At 48.6% G+C, this 17,224-nt stretch overlaps 7 protein-coding genes across 7 annotated transcripts; 4 read left to right on the top strand and 3 right to left on the bottom strand.

Annotated features, from left to right (window-relative positions):
- Window positions 1–4,448: 4,448 nt before the first annotated feature.
- On the top strand, window positions 4,449–4,778 carry BP5553_05418 (uncharacterized protein; the record flags this gene model as incomplete). The annotated part of the gene is made up of 1 exon (XM_032014041.1): window positions 4,449–4,778. One exon carries the CDS (start codon window positions 4,449–4,451, stop codon window positions 4,776–4,778), a length of 330 nt encoding a protein of 109 aa, XP_031870641.1.
- Window positions 4,779–5,301: 523 nt separating this feature from the next.
- BP5553_05417 (uncharacterized protein) lies at window positions 5,302–6,296 on the bottom strand (the record flags this gene model as incomplete). Its single annotated transcript, XM_032014040.1, has 3 exons — window positions 5,302–5,640; window positions 5,727–5,822; window positions 5,889–6,296. The coding sequence occupies 3 exons, from the start codon at window positions 6,294–6,296 to the stop codon at window positions 5,302–5,304; spliced, it is 843 nt and encodes a 280-aa protein (XP_031870640.1).
- Window positions 6,297–6,966: 670 nt separating this feature from the next.
- Window positions 6,967–7,287, top strand: BP5553_05416 (uncharacterized protein; the record flags this gene model as incomplete). Its single annotated transcript, XM_032014039.1, has 1 exon — window positions 6,967–7,287. The coding sequence occupies one exon, from the start codon at window positions 6,967–6,969 to the stop codon at window positions 7,285–7,287; it is 321 nt and encodes a 106-aa protein (XP_031870639.1).
- Window positions 7,288–8,707: 1,420 nt separating this feature from the next.
- On the bottom strand, window positions 8,708–10,244 carry BP5553_05415 (uncharacterized protein; the record flags this gene model as incomplete). Its single annotated transcript, XM_032014038.1, has 2 exons — window positions 8,708–9,476; window positions 9,532–10,244. 2 exons carry the CDS (start codon window positions 10,242–10,244, stop codon window positions 8,708–8,710), a joined length of 1,482 nt encoding a protein of 493 aa, XP_031870638.1.
- An 877-nt stretch (window positions 10,245–11,121) lies between these two features.
- On the top strand, window positions 11,122–12,184 carry BP5553_05414 (NAD(P)-binding Rossmann-fold containing protein; the record flags this gene model as incomplete). Its single annotated transcript, XM_032014037.1, has 2 exons — window positions 11,122–11,215; window positions 11,274–12,184. The coding sequence occupies 2 exons, from the start codon at window positions 11,122–11,124 to the stop codon at window positions 12,182–12,184; spliced, it is 1,005 nt and encodes a 334-aa protein (XP_031870637.1).
- A 572-nt stretch (window positions 12,185–12,756) lies between these two features.
- BP5553_05413 (Uncharacterized protein) lies at window positions 12,757–14,263 on the bottom strand (the record flags this gene model as incomplete). The annotated part of the gene is made up of 2 exons (XM_032014036.1): window positions 12,757–13,298; window positions 14,002–14,263. 2 exons carry the CDS (start codon window positions 14,261–14,263, stop codon window positions 12,757–12,759), a joined length of 804 nt encoding a protein of 267 aa, XP_031870636.1.
- A 1,413-nt stretch (window positions 14,264–15,676) lies between these two features.
- BP5553_05412 (Uncharacterized protein) lies at window positions 15,677–17,206 on the top strand (the record flags this gene model as incomplete). Its single annotated transcript, XM_032014035.1, has 1 exon — window positions 15,677–17,206. One exon carries the CDS (start codon window positions 15,677–15,679, stop codon window positions 17,204–17,206), a length of 1,530 nt encoding a protein of 509 aa, XP_031870635.1.
- Window positions 17,207–17,224: the final 18 nt, after the last annotated feature.

Raw genomic sequence — 17,224 nt, 5'->3', positions numbered from 1 at the left:
TATGTTTGTTTTGTTTTGGGGAATGTAGATGCGGATGGAAGAGAGAGACGCGTTGGGGGAAGACGGGTGATGTATGTGGAACGACGGCAGCTTATGAAGAGGAAGCGGAAGTGGGAGTGGGTGGAGGGAAGCTTTTTTCGGGAAGCCACAAACAACGCAGTCGATGCAGTAGTACCTGCCGTATGCAAACGGGACGGGGGGCAAGGAGTGATCAGTGATGATGGTGACGATCTCTGGTTCACTAGTTGGGTAGTTGGTTGCCCAGGTGCTCTGCTGGTTCGCTGGTAAAAGAGCAGGTTGGCGTACAAAGAACAGCATCATTTCATCATTTATTGGCACTGGCCTCTTTCGACCACCGCGGTATCCCTGCCCGCAAAGAGCTCCTAGAGTGATAAGAGTCCTCGGCGATGATCTCTACCACCAGTGTACCTCCGTAGCGTCCCATTTTGATTACTCTTGCCCAGGCGCACGGCAAGTCCGCGGCCAAGTCGAGACAAGAGCATTCGACTGAGGTTAGCTGGATTAGCTGGATTAGTTGGAGTAGGTTGGATTAGGTTGGACTCTGCTGGTCACTAGGCAAGTTCCGGCGGATCAAGGTTCACCGCAGAGCTGTGTTGTTACTGTCTCACTGTCACAGAGTCAATCCCCGATGTGCGCGTAGCTGCAGGTGCTAACGCAGAGCGGGCGAGACTACACGGCTGTTCCATACTTGATCCAGCATCCAGCTGCCAACTAACGTGAAGGATACGCATGCAGGGCAAGAACAATTCCTTTTTCCACATTCGAGGTTTAGGGTGTTGTGTTCCTGAATTCGATTTCAAGCGGCTTGCGGTTCATTACCAGCCACCTCCCACTGCTTGATATCGACAGGCATGCTCCCTCCAACTATGCGCCACAAGCCTAAACCAGGGGGATTTCCTTGGAATCAAGTGAACTAACTGACATCACATCTCAGGCACGATCCTTGATCCTAGCAACGAACCCCGCAACGATCTTGGAGATCATTGTGTCGTACGGCCTTCCGATTTGCTGGGGAGCAACACAAGTCGCAGCTCCGAAGGGAAAATAAATTATCCAAGCTCGATCTTCCCACAGCTCTTGCCAGGCAAGACTCTATTCGAGCTGTCTAGAGAGTCAATTTGAAAGATCACATTACAGAGGAGAAGAAAAAGAGATTGTGGGCAATACTACGTGTCCCAGGTAACGTGCAATTGGGAGATGCCGTGGGGGACTTGCCAGCAAAGTAGAAGCAGAGCGACTTGGCCCTAGATCTTGTGCCCGTGTCAACTCCAGGAAGGAGCTTGTTCGTCCGGCCCAATCTACTGAATATTCGCACTGCCACCAATCAACGGGGATGTTAATGCCAAAGCAGCTCGCGAGGGGGAAAGCGGTAGTCCGATCGACGCGGCAGGGGCTTGTTTTCAGCCACATTGCTTCCCTGTTAAGCTGAGATGTGGTGTTTTGGCGCTGTTGCTATGGTTGCTACGTGGGATAGCTACAGAAAAAAGCAGTCTGCCGACGAGATTGGCGCCCCGCCCTCTCCAGAGTCTCCACCTCCAACAAGTTCCCAGATTATCGGTTCCACGGTGGGAGGAGGAGCTGGGCAAGGATCGGATAACATCCTCGGTCAAACTCTATCCGGGTGAACCTTTTATCGGTAAATTTGTCAGAACTTAAAAAACCCCATCCAGCTGAGAGTGCTGGGATACTCGAGTAGAGAGTCGTCGCAACTGTGGCTGAGATAGGTTATCCAGCTCATAGTTGATGGTTAAAGCCGCCAGCCACATCATCGATGACGTCGTACGATATGAAGATAACGTCCACTCCGCCCAGTACTCAGCTCCCATGGGAATATCTCGTTTCTATACTACGTACTCCATACGAATGGCAAGGTTGCTATGCCAATGGCATCGCCAATTCAATCCCCCTCCCGACTTCAAGTGTGCAAGTGAACACTTCACCGTCAGAAGCTTCGGCCTGTGCGGAGGATCCTTGAACTTTCAAAAAAATATTTCAATAATGCTATGCGAGGTTGTGTGATATGCATGCGGGTGCGGATATGTTTCATGTGCTGGCACCCTGCTTTGAGCAACACACCTGCGTCTGGTTCGTGGCGCCTTTCGCTTTATCTGAGAAAGACGTCCATGCCGAAAATGACCTGTGAGTCCTCGACAATGGAGCTCAAGCTTATTTCATCATCTATGTCTCGTGGTTCCCTCTACAAAGTATATATTTATAGTTGCCCTTTACTTCGTGCCCTTATGCGCAGGTCTCTCAGAAAAGCGGCTGCAGCACCGTCATATAGATACTATTTTCCAACAATCCAAACGAAGCATTCATACTTCTCTCTGGGCCTATAATTTAATGCTCACCGCTTGCACCAACAAAGCCACATTAATAACAAAAAACCAATGTATTGATCATCACTTGACGTCGGCCCTTCTTACATTGATAGAAATACCTTTTCTCCGCGAGTTTCTTTCTTTCATGGAATAGGTATTATTCGATCCCTGATCACGGATGTCTCCCAGCCTTCGACTTTCTCCGGAACAGATACACAGCGTAACGACCCCACAGGCTCAATAACTCCACCCATGTCTTTGGCTTGTCTGAGACATTTCGAGCAAATGCGACCTCTATTGTTCTTTGTAAAGGTATTATGAAGTAGGTAACCTAGGCAACGATGTCACGAGTTCACACCCTAATATTCCTTGCATTTGGAGGCAGCCCCTAAGCAGGAAATCCCCACTGAGGCATCACTAGAATGATATGCATTATTTACAAACATGGATGACAATCCTACCGCCATTTTGCAGTTTCAGCATTGTCACTCACGAAACTCTCTGTTCTCGCGAAATCCCAGTCCCTAGGGGATTGTCGGATCCCTCATTTTCCAAATGTTGACATGAATCGTGCCCGTGGAAGGGTTAAGTAAGTGGCTAAATATTAATAACCTTCGCAACGCCGCGAAGGCTCCAAGGGATCTCAAGCCGCCCATTGAATACCCCAAGTGGGTTCAACTCGTTCTCCTTTCCCTTCGCTCTTTGGTGTGAATCCTACCTAGTTTGCTGGCTTCTAGCGCCTAACTACTAGGCCGTTTTCTAGCCGGGTTTTGATCCCTTGCGCCCCTTACCATAAGAAGCAACGGGGATCTTTGTTTATATTCTAATTTGCGGTTTGGTATTCCCTTGCTGTTGGCTACGAAGTAGGTAATATTAATGCTAAATAATGCGCGTTCTAATAGACCTCGAGTATCTTTTGTTAGGTGGTAGTATTATATAGGCTATTCGTAGCCTACAGCTAAACAATCTATGTAGATCATCTAATTGAGAAATATCAATTAGTAAGTGAAGCTATAATATAACCGAGCTAGGGATATATTTTGATGTTGTCGGATTTAGATATAGGTTATCGCCAAAGATATATAAAAGAGTTACCTCCGATTACTTTTCTACCTCTAGTAAGAATCCGTTAATTGGAATTAGGCAATAGCGCTGAAGATTTTCGATACGCTACTTGATATCTTGATTCTCGGGTGTATTAAATGCGCCTGCGGCAAGAAGTCGGGTAGTTTGATTGATATTCTCATAATATATTAGATTTATCTCTACTATAATGCCATTAAGATTCCCGGCAAGTTGTTTATACTATCTAGTATACCTATGTTAGTAGATACTCAGTGCCTTTCTTGGAGCGACCCCTTAGAACATCACCTGTTATATCAAACTCTTAGATCGATGCCATATCGTCTATAGCTCCAAGGTCTGTAATAAGAGGTGTAGGTAGGTAGCTTAGGTGTTAAGTCTGTTGAGTCTATTAACTACGTTATTGTAATTACTAGTCGGGTATATATATTTAATACTTCTCAAGAATCTTAGCATATTAAGTTATAAGAACTTATTAAACTAGTAGAATCGAGTAAATTCTAAAATATTATTATTCTATACGATAACTACTCTTATATATATACGATATTCCTCGAGTATATTAATGTAGTTAAGTCAGATAACTTCCCAAAATCGAAAAACCAAGGAAATCTAAGATATCCTATTATTATACGTAATAATTACTATAATATATTATATATATATATAATATTCCTCTAGTATCTTAGAGTAGCTAAGGCCGAAAACCTCCCAAAATCCGAAAATCAAGGAAATCTAGGAAATATTAATATTATATCTTAGGACCACACTAAGGAGACTGTCCTGGGTGAGGGTTTAACCCTCGCCCCTACAATCAACTTCTCACCTCCTCTGTCCCGAAGTCCGGTTATCTTGATGAACAACGCGACCGATCTCTGACAGTGAGTCGCTTGGCCCTCAAGGTAGAGACCGATTGTGCCTTATTATTCAATAAGACCTTCACCTTGCTTCTCCTCGCTCCTTCCTTCCGTAAATACACCGCAAAATGCCTCCCCGAAGATCAAGGTCAGCTGGCACATCATCATGGTCTTCAACATCCTCATCCTCAACGATATCGCCATCAATAATATCCTCAACGGTATCGCCATCAACATCAACATCACATTATTTGGAGAAAACGCCTCTCACTATGTCTTCCAGGCCTTGCAACGTACTACTAAAGGATCGTCGGTCACCATCAGTATCCCCATCGCGAGAAACCAACCTTCGAAGTGCAGATCGATATTGTCTATGGCGCATTCTTGGGTGAATTTGGTGCAAAACTCTTCTCGCCATATTATATGGGCCAACGGCCACGAATATCTGACTGAAATTGAGATATTTACACCACTTGAATATCTCAATTTCGGTTAGATATTTACACGACTTGAATACTTCAATTTTAGAGAGGTATTTACTCGACTTGAATACTTCACTATTAGTCAGATATTCGCACGACTTGAATATCTCAATTTGGGATGCCCCTCGAATGTGTCGCGTTACATTGCTCTGGTGTATAGAGTTGTTATGGTTGGATTGATTTTAATGGCCGTTTATCTAGTGTTTGGTCCCACGTACATCTTCAAAGTCCTGTATGCTCTCTATTATCCTTACTTATATACTAATCTAAAACTGTTATAGGATACCATCCAAGTATAAACAACGTTGATCGGAGAGTAGTGATATTTTCACAGCGCGTTTAAGTAAGTAAACGACTACTCTAGTAGAACAGGTACTAACTAGCAAGGCAGCCATGCTTCATCGGGTGTTCTATTGGGAGGCGTGAGCGGCTTGATTAAGAGAATGCTCAATACACTTGGGCCAGCGACATGACAATAATATTTTAATTCCAAAGCATCACATTCATACATTATTATGTGCTTGCGAGATGTTCATTTCACTTCCCTAATCCGAAAAGCTGGTTCAGGTTCTTTGCCACGAACCGCAATTCCTTCTCCCAGGCTCGGTCAAAACTAAATTCCTCTATTCCATCAGCATTCGGAGACGTCGACCGCTCTGACTTCGTCTTCAATGCAGGGCTCAGCACACTCTCCCAGTCTTCAATGTCATGGAGCTTGGCATCTTTCAGAGAAGTCTCTTGGACCTCCTGGAGGGAGGACGCCATAGCTTGCTCCATGATGGGGTGGGAATCTTTGCCTGTGGATAGGCTGGAGTGTAGGGTAGCGGATTGGATGACTGCATTACGAGCAGTGAATTCTATTTGGAGGGAGGAAGCCTGTGGGTAATGATTAGTCAATTGTTCCAAGAAACGCAATGGGATTGGGATTGAGGGCAGGGGTTAACGAGTGAGAAATAACATACATGCTCGGTGCTGCCTTCAGAAGGGCCAGAGTTCCCATTGTTAGATGGGTAGGTAAATGTGAATTGCGGTGTTTGCCCATATATCCAATCACGAGACTTTAAGGTAATGGTTAGTCCAATCATTGATACCAAAGAGGTTGTTCCGGGGATATGTATACGCACAGTCAATTCCGCGATCCCTTGGGTGACTTCGTGAATATCCTCCTCCTTCTCCGTAACGATGATCGGCTCGACAGTCTCGTACATCTCTCCAAACTCATCGATAACTGCCCGTTCAAAATCCCTATTATGAACCTCAACATTTGTAATCGGTGAGCTCACGCTGTCTACACCCCTAGCTTTTATAAACTCCTTGGCCGGCGACCGCAGAAACCTCCCAATATTTCCCAAATTCTTGGAATTTAGCAAACAAGTCCCATGATGCAGACTCCTTAGCCTAGTAAGCTTATACGCACTCCCAGAAACCTTCAAACAACCTTTCTCGGACCCCGGAGTGTCAACCACAATATCATGCCTCTCATTAACCCTCGCCTTCTCTACTCCCAACCTGCGCAACGCGCGCACCACCATCTGCGCATGTTTGTCCCTGTCGAAATGCCGCGGAGGGCATATAACGCTGTAATTCACATTCCCTTCATCGTGGAAGACTGTCCCGCCTCCAGAGCGGCGACGCACCAAATCGGGCTTCAGAGGGCTATTGCGTAGGAGGTTGAGGTTTATTTCCACCCATGGGTTCTGATTACGGCCGATAACGATACAGGGGCGATTCGTGTATAAGAATAGGATTGTTGACTCAGGGTGCGATTTTTGTAGGAGGTAGTGCTCGATTGAGAGGTTGAGGTAAGGGTTCGTTGTGCGAGAGAGGTAGATCTGGATCGGGTTTTGTTCTATAGGAGAGGTCGCTGTTTGCTTGATTGTGGAATGGGTGGAAAATCGACCTCGACACGGGAGGGTCACTGGTATTAATATGCGTTTTTGAGATTGTAGGAGAAAATTGAAATTGAAACCTCTGGATGGCGACATGAGAATAGTATACAATCCCTCTTGGGAAGGGAGTTCAATTGCCCGGGAAAAGAATAGCAGTTGGAGCTTGAAATGGACGAGGCTCCGGATGAGGTCCGAGCTCGGAGAGTCACACCAGGCTGAAAGGACAAAATAATATCACATTTTCTTGACACACATCCCACACTCCCAATAATAAAGGCAGAACATTCAAAGATGTTAACTTTCGTGCGAGGCCATGCTTGCGCATGCTGTGCTGAGCATCGCCGCCTCCAAAGCCTTCGAAATCGGCTCTAGATTCGTTGGTTGCGAAGTCGCAGGCTCAATCTGCAACGACCCCTTCATAGTTGCGCCAGAAGTCCCTCCCATGGAGACAGGCGCAGCGAAAAACGGTGTTCCCAGACCGAAACTCACCACGAAGACGAATAACTCTAGTGGTATCCAAGGAGGTATTACCAACGGGCAACCCATCTATTTACGTGTTGGATTCAATCCTCCTGCTACCATCGGCCAGGCACAACAGACTGCTACCTATGACGGTGATTCATCTGGGGTTTAGAAGCAAAGGGACGGCATGATCCTTGTGTGGTGCCAAGAGCCGTGCCCATTGTCGAGGCTATGGCGGCGTAGGTGGTTATTAACGCATTGATGGCTCAACAGGCGAGACAGACGTCGAGGAGTTTATTACCTTCGTTGAAGAGGACTGTTCCTACTGTCGAAACGGTGGTTGGTGGTGGGGAGGCGTTAGAGAAGCAGAGGGCGAATGAGAGGGCTGACGGCGCTCAAAAAAGAGTAGATAAAATCTTTAAATTGTAATCTTTATCCATACCTGACTCATTCCATGATGTTTTGATGTCTCGTAGTGCCCGGGAGCATAACTTGCTCCAGCCCGTTTATCTTCCTTGCATTGCATATAACAGGTTTGGACGGACTGCAGTGACTGGGCCATTCATAGTTAATATAGGGATGTATTGATAATTGTGGGCTGAATATAGGAACAAATACTGAGATCCCGGTCGATTTGGTGGTTCCTGGCAACGATCATTGTGACATCTAATAGCTCCTCGTCGGCCAGCCAGGCCTTGTTTTCAATTTCCATAATTTGACCATCGTGCCCCTGTCTAATAATTCCTTGTGCCAATCTCTGCGTAGAATAATGGCTTTGGAGCTGACACCAATAGGAAAAGATGAGATACCCTGCAATTGCCTCAAGTATGACCACCAAGAGACCCTTGAGTTTGACCGCGAGTGATTTAAAATATATAGAGTTACGCCAGTTAGGGGGAATTTAATTATCTCACCTAAACTTTTGTTGCCAAAATCCCCACGCCTTAGTAGTGACAGATGTCCGTTAACAAAATACATCATCTAGAGTTAGCACAGCAAAATACAGTTTATTGGGCCAACCATTGGTCAAATAAGGATTTGTCTCCGGTCACTCCTATCATTTAAGTATCTCACTGTCATAGGGGACGTCCGAATATTAGGTAACGACTGGTTTTATAAAGCTACTATAATAAAGGAGATAGAAAGAGTGTCTTCTAACGAAACAAGTAACCGATAAAAGCAATAATAAAGGAGTGCAATCGCTAGCTGTTAAAGTGTGCAATATCCCATGTAATATAAATTGCGCAGCGATTGATCAGGTTAGAACCACCTAATATAATAGTAGAATAAGGAGAGTCAAGGAAGTAAATTGGATAATCATAGCCGTTCTATCAGAAGAGGAGGAAGAAAAGAACATGGATAAGAGCAATAATAGAGCTTGCGGGACCAAGGAAAAACATTATTTATAGCGAGAAACTACTCGAACATCGCGCAAGTAGCTAGAGAGTTAAAAGATCATCGAAGTTGAGCGAAAGGGTGCGGGTTTAGACGGTTGTAGCGAGATGTTTCCAAGAATGTACCGGTAAGAGGGTAAATGCACTAAATGTCTAATGTTGGGGATGTCGCCGTGTGTTGATGTTCAATAGATGTGTTTAGCCACACTGCACACAGTGTTGTTCGAATTTTAGATCGCCGAAGTGTGCTTCGGTAAACCTAGTTTGCTGAGTCTGTTTGAACTGTTCAATGATCGACTGCACGGCTTGCATACTCGCGGCTTGCATCAGCGGATCATATCGGTAACCGAGAGGAATATGATTTGCGATGTGACGCTGAAATCTCTTCTCGTCGAAGCAGGAGTTTGAGTTGGCGCACGACCCAATCCCACACTCAAATTCAGCATGGTGACTGCGACAATGAGATGAAACTTCCGCGTCTGTCATGAATGCACGGCAAACATTGAAATAGCAGTGATCATAAGGACAGTAAAGGGTGCTGTGGCTCTGGGATCTGGCATGTTCTCTAAGCTTATCTGTCCTTGAGAATCCACGATAGTGTCGGGGGCAACCCTGTTGAGGGCATTTCCATGTGCCTCGCCGCTCATGGACTGTAGCTATGTGGCGCTCCAAATCTCCTTTCCTCTCGAAAGGCAATTTGCGTTTGCACCCGGGAACAAGGCATCTGAGTGGGTCGACATGGATATTGTCGATATGATTGTTAAGGCGGGCCTTGGTGGGGAACTTGAGCTTTGACTTGCAACCAGGCCATGTGCAAGCGCCAGAAGTGTCATCTCGAACCTTTTCGATATGGGCGATTGTGATGTGGCAAGATCGAGCGGCAGCATCAACAAAGTTCTCCACTAACGTACAAGCTGGCCAATCGCACATAATAGGTTGTCCTACGAATTGTCTCTGTGGCGGTATGCTGGAAAAGCAAGAGAGGGCAAATTAGCGTCTTGATCTAAAAAAAAAATCCTTACCCGAATGTGTCAGATATGGACGGTACCAAATCAGCATGCGTTGATGATCCTGGAACTAAACCCCTTGGGGCAGAAAGGGCGTTGGGTGTCACCTTGGGCTGGCAGGGTGTTTTGGGGACAGCATTCCAACCACACTGGCCAAGATTGATTTGGTTGAACGAATAAGATCCGTTAACTTGAAAATCTCCGCTCATAGAGGCGTCAGGCCCAAGAACGTAGTTTAGCGAAGGGTCCGTATGGTTGAAGGGGTAAAGTGCGGGTGAAGTAGCGTTGTTGTTGGAGATCGTGGAAGTCGAGTAATCGATATCGGTTGTGGGTCGAATGCTGGTCTGCTGAGGATGGGAATCTCCGGTGTTTTGCGCAAAGTAATGCGTCTCTGGGTCGGTGCCGAGAAAAGCACTCCAATTGGAAAGCAATGAGTTGTCGGTGCCAACAATGTCGGAGTATTGCCCGACGGAAGCGCGACAGGCATTCGTAGCTGGTGGCTGGAGTGGGTGGGAAGACATAGAGTAGTTCTCATCCGAAATGCCGTTGCCGTTGGGTGCAAAACCAGAGGGGCCAACGGCGCCTGAGTTGGAAAACTCGTTGTAGAACGAGGTGTGCCCACCAAAGGCCGTGGCTTCGTTGTTGTCCGTTGGAGGCTCGAACAAGTCGGTGACAGCAGGCTGCCAGAGGGCGTTTTGGTCGAACGAGTAGAATCCGTTGGGATCCATGTCGTTGCAGAAAAGGGCGAAATGGGGCGGCGTGCTGATCAAGTAGGGCGAACTAGCGAGCTTGAGAGGAAGCAGAAGGTGGAAAATCGGAGGGACAAGTGCAGAAGACCGGAGGAATCAACACTGGGGAGAGGGAATCCATATATGCTTTTCCAAACTGCCCTAATGCTGGGGCCAAAAAGCTGATCTCTGAAGGGCGTTTACAATCAGGCTGCGGGTTGAGATTTTTGTTACCCATGATGCTGCAGTGTGTGCAAGCCACGATTGACCGAACTCTCTTCTCCCGCCAGTCTTTCCAAGGCACTACCTCGCAAAGATACAAAGTATTGTGCATATTTATCAAGCGGGAACTTTCCCTCGAGATTCCTAAGGTCGATCCTTAATAAATCAACCCCGCGCCAGGAAACCGAGTAGTAACAGAACAGTATCCAGATACTTGGACCTCATGAATCAATAAAGCGCTCTGCAGATCACACACCACTTGGTGCGCTTCTGCGCTGCCAATGAACAATTCTAACTCTTGAAGAAGCTGTGACGGACGAACGAGACCGTGCAGGTCGGAACATGTACTCTTGTACCTTGCATGTTCCTGAAATGGAGTGAGGTTGATGTTTGTCGTCTTTTGGCGAAGTTGATTGCGTAGAATTATGACCAATCAGAAAACACCGTGGCAACTTCACTCCCTCGCCTTCTAGGCCAGCCTCGCCAGTATTTTCAACAGTTAACACCTCTAACATGCCACTCCACCACCAGCAATCTCAATTGGCATTCGAAAGCCAGCAGATCCCTCAATCTATTGCATTGGAATCGTTCCAAACAATCCAATCTCCCTAAAATCCCGAAGCTCTAGTACGAACCTACCTTTCGCCTCATCAAAATGCTCGCCAGCCTCTTCACCCAGTCGTCAGTGTCCTTCGACCCTGAGACAGACATCCCCGACCTCTCAGGGAAAGTAATCGCAATCACAGGCGGTATTTCGCCCCTCGCTCTCCAATTTCCGCACACCAGCTAAAACAAATGGCCACCCAGGCAACGCCGGCCTAGGCAAAGAGACCGTCCTCCGCCTCGCCTCCCACAACCCCTCGCACATCTACATCCTCGCACGCAACCTAACCTCCACCCAAGAAGCCATAACCGGCATCCAAACCCTCATCGGCCCCTCCTGCGCGCCCATAACCCCCATAAAATGCGACCTCGCAGACCTAGATTCCGTCAAAGCAGCCGCGAAAGATCTACAGAGCAAGACTTCGCGTCTAGATATCCTATTCCTCAACGCGGGGATCATGCTCGTTGCGCCGGGGCTCACCGCGCAAGGCTATGAGATCCAATTCGGCACGAACCATATGGGACATTTCCTGCTCGCGCAATTGCTCCTGCCGGTCTTGCGCTCGACCGCTTCTTCGTTCCCCGATGCAGATGTACGGGTCGTGGTCTTGAGTTCTCTGGGGATGTACGCTACGATAGTAGGGGGCTATTGGGGCGGCGGTATTGATTTCGACAGTCTGAAACAGGCAGGGAGTTCGTTTGTGCTGGCGAATTGTTTTCGCTATGGACAGGCAAAGCTGGCTAATGCGCTATTTGCGAAGGAGATGCAAAAACGGTATGGAGGGGACGGCATTACATGTATCTCTGTGCACCCGGGGGTTATCACCACAGGGCTGTGGAAACACTTTTTTGGGTTTGCGAAGAATTGGGGGATTGGCGGGAGTTGGATATCTGGTTGGGGGAAATATATTCCTGTTGTTGGGCCAAGGAGTGTAGAGGAGGGCGCGGTAAACCAGCTCTGGGCTGCGGTGGGGAAGCGAAATGAGCTGCCAGGTGGGGAATTTTGTGTCCCCGTTGGTGTGCAGGGTGCGGGTATGCCTGCTAGTTCTGATATAGAGCTTGCGGGGAGGCTGTGGGAGTGGTCGGCGAAGGAAGTCGCGGGTTATATGCCTTGAGTTTGGGGTGTATACGAGAGGTAAAACGGGTACATATGATTGCATAACAGTATATATGGGCGGATTCACATCGGACGGACTTTTAGATAGATACCATATTTATGACATATAATACGCAAATTGCATCTAGGACGCTCTAGGATGTATAGATATTTGCTTGTCTCTTCAACAACTTATAACCTGCATCTAGACCATATTATGCCAGCTCTGTCCCAATGTACCTAGGTATCACAGGTAGCCCAAGAGATGTTAGAACTTTAAAAGGAGTAGATTTCTTTCTCCGTATTATTGAGTTATGTGATTGATGTAACGGAGATAGACACAAGCGGGCCTCCAGTCATTTCATGAAACATATATCATTCCCAATATCAGCATCGCTCATCATATCACAGCCTCAATGGAGGTAAACCAAAAGCAGAACCAACGCCTCGCCATATTCTTATGGACATGCAACTCCTATCCCCGCTCCACCACCCAAAGTAACCAACCACCCCATATATGCAGCTCTGTAAAGCAGAGGAAATTTTATGGACACAAAGATAGATACCTGCGCATCAAGCGAAGGCGGTAGTCTATGCCTTTGTGCCCACGCCATCCTTCCGCTCGGCGCCTTTCCGCTCGCTGGTTTCTTGGCTGAACTTCTTCCATAACAGCGCAATATCCTCCTTGCTGTCGTTCTTTTCCGTAATGAGGTTCTTCAACCACTTGTTCTCGGTTTCTAGCTGGTTGATCCGGCCTTCTAGCGCAGCGACCTTGTCACTCATTCCCTTGGCGGATCGCTCGAGCGCCTGCTCGCGTTGCTTCTTCTTCACACGGAAACGGGCAGATGCGGCGGTGTTCCGGCGACGTTTGTCTTCCTCGGCGGCGAGGCGCGAGGCTTCCTCGAAATCAACAGCACCGGTAGAGGAGGCGGTAGGGGACATGGAGCCAGTAGCCTTTCGTTTCTGGCCGGCATGGGCCGAAGGAGCTACGGTCGCAGTTGGAGAACCGGCGCTAGACGAGGTTGGATACATTGGTTGGTGGGTTTGGATGGGGGCAGGCGGTGCGATGTCATTGTTATCGCTGAAGGCTGGTGGCTGCGCATAGGCATTGAAATCGGGAAAGGAGAAATCGCCTGTTCCATTCATGATGTACATGTTAGCATAATTTGTTCCTCGCGTATATGCGTATTTGAGATATAAAAGAACAGCGAGAACAGCAACATCGGCGGTTATAATCGGGAAATAACCGCTTATTCGGTGCGCGGCCGCCTGCTAGACAAATGCACACCTGCATTCGATGGAAAGTGTCGTCGTGGTCGTCGTTGAGGCTCGCTGACACCCGCTGACGACCCACGTGACATTGCGCCATCCGCCCCAATTACCAAGCAATCGCTGACCACCACTCTTTTGGGGAGGAGCAGAACGAGGGGAAAACAACAATATGCACCGCACTTGCAGAATGCATTGAATATGCACCCAGCGATGCACGTGCCCGGCGAGAGCAGTGGACGAAGTGAGGGCTTGATTGGTGCAACGGGGTAAATGTCTGGCAATCGAGGCAGCCGCGGGGTCTGGCGGAGCGATGGTGAAAAGCCCACGCAACATGACATCTTGTCAAGGCGCTCTGAATGGAGGCAACGAGATAGCGGATAATAGATAGAAAGACAAGAACAGGCATAGCATGCGCAACTAGAATAACAGAGATGATAGTGCAGGGGAATAGCGGCCGTTGCAAAGCGCAAGGTATCAAACAGAGCAACGCAACGCAACGAAAGCAAGCATAACGAGGGGTCGGGGCCCTAGTTGCAAAATAAAGACAGTAGCACGCTCTCTTACCTTGCATGTCGAACTCCAAAGGCTTCAAGTCCAGTCCATCGGGTGCAACGCTCGAGGCCGGGTCATCGATGCCAAAGTTCGCGGGCTGCACATTGGCATCCTGGCCCAGGTCGAAATCGAAGAACTGGGTGTTGGTGAACATAGCCAGCTCATCGTCGAGATTGAAGTTGTCCGCATTCTGCAGGTCCTGAGCCGTAGGGATCGCGTTCAGATTCGCGATGTACTCGGACACATTGGGGCCCCTCCGTCCATTGTACGCCATGGTGGGCGTTTCTGCGTCGAGTCAGCAGCGGTGGTTGGTGGTTGTTGTTGCTGGTATTGCCGCTGGTATTCTTGCAAGAGCGATGCGTGCTGGTATCGAGACTCGTTGTCGTGGTTCAGGGCGAAAAGGGTCGTGGAAGTTGAGCGGTGGTGAGAGCGGGGAGTGGTGGTGGTGATATTAGAGGATTGGCAAGTTCTTTGTACGAAGGACTGCTGCACTCTCGATAGCCGAGCGAAGCGCCTGGGCTGGGAGAAACTCGCACAAAGCTCGTGGCTGGCAAAGACGAACGAGTCAGCGAGACTTGTTTGGCAAGCTAGTGCACGTTTGGCTTTTACCCCGTATTACGATCGAGTTGAGGGTTGCAGAGAGACCAGAGTTAAAGTGCGAAATGGAGGAAAAAGAAAGAATAAATTGGCTTGTGGGGAGACCTGTGAAAATGGGGGTTGATTGCGGATGGCGGTGGTGGTGGTGGTGGTGGTGGAGTGAGTGAGTCGTGAGTGCGCTGAACACCCCACCAGGTGAGACTGTTCTCGTCGTTTACTAATACACTCGCGTCGTGCAAAATTGCAATTGCTTCCGGGCGTGGGGTGGCAAAAGCGGACCCCTAACTAACCCTGATCGATACGACGATAGGCAAGATAAATTGTTATTATACCCGCAACCGCGTAATCGGAGGGGATTTGGATCCAGGTAGAAGGCTGACACAGGGCAGTCTATTCTTATTCTTTTTGGTTTAGAAGGCACCGAGACTCACAGAGCTGGTACTGTACCTGGCCCAGTTGGCAAGTTGCGCAGGGAAAAGATTTTCCACTTGATGACGGTCCTGGTACAGTACTACTGTACATATGTATCTTCGTCGCCTGGAGATGCGTGGGAGGTACCTTGCCTTTTCATATCCGGGTTGACTCCGGCTGAGTGCCTCGTGTGGGTTATTCGCCCCCCACGTAGTTCGTATCAGCCGCGATCGGAGCCGGATGATTGGGTGATTGGACGGCGCGAACAGGCCTCGGCATTGCCGTCGGTAGTCGGGTGAAATTGGCGAACCATGAGTCAGCGAGCTATTGACCTCCGTTTGAATTCTTCCGAAAACAAGAATGAACTACGAGTATGGTCATGTGATGTGACGTTGCGCACCCCACCTTGATGCCTTGAATGCGCGGCACAACGTGTTCAAGGAACGCGTCAAGACTCCATGGACAGAACGAGACGCGTCGGGGACTGAGGCACAATTTCTTGCGACGTCAATAATCAGACATAGACAACAAATGCGCCACGGCAACCACAACAATACCGAGAACAGAGACAGAGACAGGGACAGGAAAGGCCAGGCAGTGGTCGATGAGATAGCTGGCCTATAAATATGTTAATTGCGCCCTTGCTTTCCTGAGCAGGGTAAGAACCAATATAAATATAATGCCTCCTGTTTCGATTCCCACCACCTCTGCTCTGTCCTCCGCGCACCGCATCCCCTCATCGCACCCCGCCGTCATCAAAATCCTCAGCCGATTGTCGCGCCCTTCTCTCCTCTCGCTGGTCCTCGATTGGCTTGATGAGCGCAATCAGGAGAACACTGCCCCATACCTGGTTGAGAGACGCAGCGAGGATGGCGAAGAAGACGAAGACGCTGGGGACCTCTATCAACCCGCGTCGTCGCTTGATGCCTTGCGGGAAACATACGCCGACCTCCAGTCCCGGAAGGGAAGCAAACGAGATGTGGTAGACCGACTGATAGAAGGCGATTGGCGCCATGGGATCAGCCTCTACCAGCTTGCTATGGCAGATATGCAGTATCTCTACGACCACCCCTCGTCGCAAAAATGGTCCGCCTTGAAAATTGTGCGTCTAACTTCCGAAGGACAAGAGGAAGAGGAATCCCCCGCCGCGGAGCCAAGGACCATCCCAAGATTCCACCCTGCAACGTTTCTTCGGAATCTGCAGAAAGAAATCCTCCCGGATGTCAAAGCACATTACAACCTAGATCGACATGCCACACTCCCTCTCCTTTTACTTCGCATCTTCCTCATCGAAAGTCCCTATAATACTTCACTCGTAACTGCCTTTAACCAGCAAACCCTCTTCGACTCGAGTAAAACCTTCTACGTCGCCTTCCCAGACGATTCGCCATATGTTTATGTCTCTCTCCAGACTTCCCCTCCCCCGGCTGGTCAGCCCAGCTCGAGATCTGACAACCGGAGCCTTCGGAACATAACGCTGGGAGCCATCCCAAAGGCATTTTCGCGGCCCCGCGAACGATATACGCTTAAGCCAACAAGCTTCTCCACAAAGAATCTCCAAGCATTGGTTGAACGGCGCGGAGGCGGTCGGACAAATGCTGCAGGTGGAGGATGGGGCATTTATGCGGAGAAGAAAAAGGGTGGAGCGGATAATCCGTTGAAAATCCAGCTTCCTACACCACAAACATCAAGTCCAGATCCCGAGGATACCAAGGAAACAGAGGATCACATCCCAAGGGGCATGAAACGGAGCATGCACGAGGATGAGAGAAGTGTGAAGAGGAGGAAACTGGTCGCCCAGGGCAGGTTCGGCAAAAGTGCGAAGGGAGATGACGGGAAAGGGATTGAGCGACTAGACATTAGGTTCGATGAGGTCTTTTCAGTCAGCAGCGCTGCGGGGGATGTCGAAAATGACTACCCATTGGCCGATGAGCTGGGAACGGAACCCACAAAACAAAAAGGGAAGAGGAGCACAATCAATCTCGAGCTAGATAAGTCGAAGAGTGATGAGATAGATGAGGAAGGATTTCGGCCAGATGTACGCGTTACTTTCCATGGCCAGCATGTTTTTGCTGGTATCAGAGAATTGATTGAGGCGGGCGTGATTGACGGTGAGAAGATGCCCGGGTGGATGACGGGCGAAGAGGGCGTGTCTGTCGGTATTGTACGAGATGGGAGAATCCAAGGAAACAAGGGCAGTGGCTTATAGACGAGAGATATGCTTGTG

This window comes from Venustampulla echinocandica (assembly GCF_003357145.1).
Source record: "Venustampulla echinocandica strain BP 5553 chromosome Unknown scaffold_2, whole genome shotgun sequence".
Lineage (NCBI taxonomy): Eukaryota > Fungi > Ascomycota > Leotiomycetes > Helotiales > Pleuroascaceae > Venustampulla > Venustampulla echinocandica.
Note: the sequence above shows the minus strand (reverse complement) of the source record. Positions and strands in the feature narration are given on the sequence as shown.